The 5,447-nt window shown below is 30.6% G+C and overlaps 1 protein-coding gene across 1 annotated transcript; it reads right to left on the bottom strand.

Annotated features, from left to right (window-relative positions):
- Positions 1 to 432: 432 nt before the first annotated feature.
- Positions 433 to 4,342, bottom strand: LOC143230428 (uncharacterized). The gene is made up of 4 exons (XM_076463971.1): positions 4,226 to 4,342; positions 3,027 to 3,657; positions 2,439 to 2,610; positions 433 to 664 (listed from the first exon to the last, which is right to left on the bottom strand). The coding sequence occupies exons 2-4, from the start codon at positions 3,390 to 3,392 to the stop codon at positions 510 to 512; spliced, it is 693 nt and encodes a 230-aa protein (XP_076320086.1). The 5' UTR covers positions 3,393 to 3,657; positions 4,226 to 4,342; the 3' UTR covers positions 433 to 509.
- Positions 4,343 to 5,447: the final 1,105 nt, after the last annotated feature.

The following is a 5,447-nucleotide window of genomic DNA, read 5'->3' as shown; positions in this document are numbered from 1 at the left end:
AGAACATGCGTATAGTTTGTTGTTCAGCACAATGCTAAATAATGGACAGTTTGTGCTCTGCCCACCACGAATTTCGAAATCCGATTTTTAGCTTCATAATACCATATATATATAGATTTATTTGTATGTGTAAATTTTAAGTTTAGTTTGTATTGCAGAATTTAATATTAAGTATAATGTTAATGGGTCATGTTTATTTTCTTCTAAAAAAACTTTTATCAGCGAACTATCGAGAATAGATATATTATATTTTGTGGCTGAAATATAATAAACTTTGTGTACCAAAAAAATAAAGGCTAAAATAGTTTAACGTTATTCACAAATAACATATTTCTTATACACACACCATAATAATCATTTGTGTAACAACTGTTGATTATGTGGAACGAGTTAATTTAAAGAAGAGGAAGTGTGTAAAACAAACTTAACAAATCGTGTTAAATGAAGAACTTTAATTAAAGAAAAAAAAAAAAATATTTCATGGAAAGTTATTCAAACAGTATAGGAATTTAGAGGAGCACTGGACAGCCAATGTCGGTTGTTTCAAGGTCTTCTAATGTTTTTCCATCTTCACACAGAAAATCTGTTAGGAGTTTCATCACGATCTCTTTGTTCTCCACCAACCACTGATAATTGTTACAGCCACTACAGCTGAAGGGGTTTCCTGTAGAACGAAAACGTGTTTATTTATCTGTTTTTGTATGTCAATAAAAACACTTATTTTCAATGAATCATACAAACAGTTAATAGACAAGAGTTATAAAAGATTGTGTTCGAAGTTGATATGTTTATTTTCCATTTTACTGCGCACAATTCAATATTTTACAAAATTTGAAAAAAGTATGATTATAGTTTAATTACAGTTTATTTTGTTTTGAAAGTAAAGCGATTTTAGAAATATTTCAATATATATATATAACACATTTATAATTGTTGATGTTGGTTTTCATCTTTAATTTACTTTATGGATATCTTTTAGTTATTAAATTTACTTGTTCTTTTTTTATGTTCCTGGTTTTTGTTGTATTATGGGGTTAGAATTTTGTTTAGTGTGCAAGAGTTGTATATCAGGATGCATTTGTTATTATATTGTAATAGTTGTGATTGTCTTTTGCGATTGGTATTAAGGCGTCAACTCCATTACACTGTTAGCGATATCAAACTCAAAAATAATTTCACACATATAAAAGACATATAAGTTACACCAGCTTACGAAAAACTGTAGCTTTTCATTTAACAAGGATTAATGTTTTCATATGATTTTATTTTCACTATTTACACAACATAAATTATTTATTATCAAAATTTTACATAGTATTTATGAGATGGGGACCATTTTACCTTCTTCTGTTTTGAACGATAGTAAAGTTCAAGTAGTCTGTATCAAAAGAAGTCCGGGATTTTAATCACAACTATTGGAACGGTTTTGAGTACAGACTAGCTAGATATTAAGAATTATTAGATTAAAACTGGGCATTAAAAGTCCAAAAAGAATTTGTTTGATTCTAGATTTCTAGAAAAGCTATACAAAGGTCATCTATATTGGTTGTCCCTAAGTTTAAACTTATAGAATAGAGGGAATGCATTAACATCTGACAACGCTTGTCCATACTTTCAATAGAAATGATAATCGTAACATCAAACTTTCATGTGAACAATCAATTTATTTGTATGAGGTTAACAAAAATACGTACTACATGTTTCGGAAAACAACATCTTCTTTCTTTTTAACCGCATACAAATAAAGTTATTGCGCACGTGAAAGGTTGGTGTTACGATTCTCATTTTGACTGACTAGAGAGAAGGCAGCCAGCTAGTCAACAGCACACTAAACACTAAGCAACTACTGGCAGCCTCTCTAGGAGAAAAGGTATACGGAGCTTTCATCGATGTTTTATTCAACATAATATTGAAAATCATTGGTTTATAAGTACTACGTTACGAGTTCTATTATAAAATGCACTGATAAATAAAAGTTTATATTAATACTGTTTCAACTAATGTATTCAATTAGGGAATATTTGTTAATAATGTATAGTTGCATTCATTTCTTCTCTCACATACGTTTTCTTACTAGATCACTGTTATGCTAGATTTAATTTTCCACCGATTTTGAAAAATACTGAAAATTACAATAAATAGTTTAATGGATATTCACGAGTTCAAACTTCCCTTAACGTCCAATGAGTTAACGATCTTTGATATTCATTTTTTCTAAAGATAAGATATTCAAAGCATTATGCATTACGTAACAAAATTCTGGTTATAATGTATCTTATAAATAGTGCTAATAGTACGGGAAAGAGTTATGTTATAGCAACAAAAATTCAAACACACAAACAAACCCTAAAGTTCTATAACAATAAATGTACTATAATAAGATTCACATAACTTCCATTACAATATAACAAAATCTTCCAGTGTAACTCCATTTTTACCTTTAAAACTGATTTGTGCATTCTCAACTTTTGACATGTCTTGCATCAGCGGAAGAAAAACGTCTTTGTCTAGAAACTCTAGACTGTTTTTGTTTAATGCCAAATATGCGGGAGTGATTCCTCTGAATGCATCTGTGGCGATATCGGCAATCATGTTGCTCGAGAGAAGAACCTAGAAAAAAATATGTATCGATATACATATTTTTTTTTAAATTTAAGAGCAAAAAAGTTGCGAATAAATTGCAGCATCTTTCTTTTAAAGTGCTTTAGGAAATTACTCAATACTTCTCCTTTCTTTATGGCAAACTTGGAATCACTATAATATTTACCTAAAATTATGTTGTTATATGTTCTAAACAAAGCTGATAAAACAACTTTTTAAATACATATTTTAAAATAACCCCTTCATTTTCGTGACTTTTTTTCGTTAATTTTTCCATAATAACCTTACTTTTCACAGTACTCTCTAATAATATATACACCACCTTAATTATATCAATTACCTTTGAATAAATAGTAAATTTTATAAATTACAAATATCATAAACTTTTAAAATACCAGACAGTAACTACTTTGAAATATTCTTACCGCCAAGCCAACTGAATGACCGGTCATAGCCAATGACTGTGGTCCGAGAGTACTAATCTTGTTACTACTAAGCTCTATAGTAGATAACTTCGGTAGTCCACTGAACGCGCCACGGCCAATACTAGTAATCTCGTTCTCAGCTAGAATAATGGTTCTCAAGTTGGGATGAGGACCAAAGGCTGAATCTGGAACTGACGTCAGTTTGTTCAGTCCTAAATTGAATGTTAACAGTCCAGGAAATTTTTGTATATCCCCAAAAGGAAAATCTTTCAGCTGGTTGCCATAGAGACTAATGGTTCTCGCAGTTTTTTCTGATCCTTCGAAAGCACCAGATTCCACGATGCTGATTTTATTAACATCTAACATAAAGTCCTGAGCTCGGATTCTACTGAACAATCCTTTCGGAATTAATGTTACTGGTGTTCCTTGAATAAAAATAGCACGAAAGCTGTTAGGTTCGAAAAAGCTTTAAACACTTGCTGAAGATCATCATCATCTACAACGTACATACAGTTAATACCCTCACCATCACAAGTACACGGAGCGAGGTCTTCCTTATTTGGACAGAGATCACTGGCCACATGTTGAGACATTAGGAAACTCATAAAGCCGAGAATAATACAAAAATAACCTAAATGAAATAAAATTATAGCGATCGACCAATTACTATGTAATATGTCTAGAGAGCAATAAATAATAAACCAATAAAAAACACAAATGAACAGCTGCTATAGTACGAAGTAGATCGTAAAAAACATCTTCAAAGTTTAATAAAATATGTTTTTCAAATGTTTACAATAATCCTAATAGCGTTCTAGTAATTATTGGTCAAGACATAACATTTTAAAAAGCTGTTACAATTAGTTAATTTATATACATTTAGTACATATACACTTATTTTACATTTCATCTAACAAAAAAAATCATTAGGATTTTAAAAAGTTCATGTGTATTAAGTAAAACGAATAATAATAAAGAGACGGCGTGAACGTTTCATCAGGTGATTTCACAATATATGAAAATTAGAACAAGTTCTAATCTGCGAATAAGTAGTAAATCTGATGCCGTATTTCATAAAAAAACCTCTAGTCGTTATTAAGTAAAACACACGAAACATTTAATAATTTATTTGTTCTTTAGATATACAGCTCTTTTATCCTATTTCACAATTAAAATTATAGCTTAAAACAAAAGCTCACCCATTATTAATAGTTTACGTTTCTTGACAAGCTTTCTTTGAGAACCGACTTTTCTTTGACTACTAAAGTAAAAAAAGTAACTACAGACAGTGTGCTGCTAAATAAATTACATTAGAACTTTCTCACATCACATGGATGGTTTCCATGGGAATCACAACAGATGTTTTATCAGACAATTGGTGTATCGCGTCTACCAGATCAACAATAGACTAAATGTTTTCAAAAGTTACAATTTTTGCATAAAATAAGATTATTTTTAGAACACTGGTGGGATCATTCTTTTATTAATGATCGTACCAGTGATCCATTGTGTCTGTTTCAGAAATAAATGTTACTTACTGTAAAAGCTGTAATTTGTGAAAACAAATATATTTAATCAGTAAGTAAAGTCAAAACGCAACTATTAACAGACTAAACTATATAACAGATATTCCAAATCCTCTACACTGGCTAATCGAAGGTTTTAGGAACAACAGCCTTTATTAATGATAATACAAATATTTTGATTGATATATTTCACGGACTAATCTTAAAATGATATTTTAATGGTATTTCTCGCTCCAAGAGATATACAGTTTGTTCATTGATCATGCCTTAAATGTTCAACTATTTATTCCATCTTCGAATTTATGCGTTGTCCCAGTTTTTATTTCACAATCCAGTTCCACGGTTCTTCATTAAATTTATTTGACCTGACTTTATCGTCAAGTCTTAGCACTATACAAATCTAGTAATTTTAATAAGTTTAATTATTACTTAAAATATCAGGATTTACAAATATTCTTTAAAACAAAATATTTGTTAGTATATATCCGACATATTGATACCACCTGTACATCATAAACTACGTATTATCTAAAATGTTGATCTATATTTTATACAACGGATTTTCGACATATCCTTACTTTTATGTCCCACAATTATGTTTAATGCTAATCATTTCATAAAAAAATCATGCTGTATTTTCCTGATCAAAGAAATTCCTAACTATTGAACACATTTATTTTTCAAGGTGTGGTAATTTTAAAGTTTTACCTAATGCCGATATACTTGATCTCCACAAAATCTAGGCCTGGCATGGCCAAGCGCGTAAGGCGTGCGACTTGTAATCCGAGGGTCGCGTGTTCGCGCCCGCGTCGCGCTAAACATGCTCGCCCTCCCAGCCGTGGGGGTGTATAATGTGACGGTCAATCCCACTATTCGTTGGTAAAAGAGTAGCCCA

Source organism: Tachypleus tridentatus, chromosome 10, assembly GCF_004210375.1.
Source record: "Tachypleus tridentatus isolate NWPU-2018 chromosome 10, ASM421037v1, whole genome shotgun sequence".
In the NCBI taxonomy this organism is placed as follows: domain Eukaryota; kingdom Metazoa; phylum Arthropoda; class Merostomata; order Xiphosura; family Limulidae; genus Tachypleus; species Tachypleus tridentatus.
This window is presented reverse-complemented; position numbering and strand designations above follow the sequence as displayed.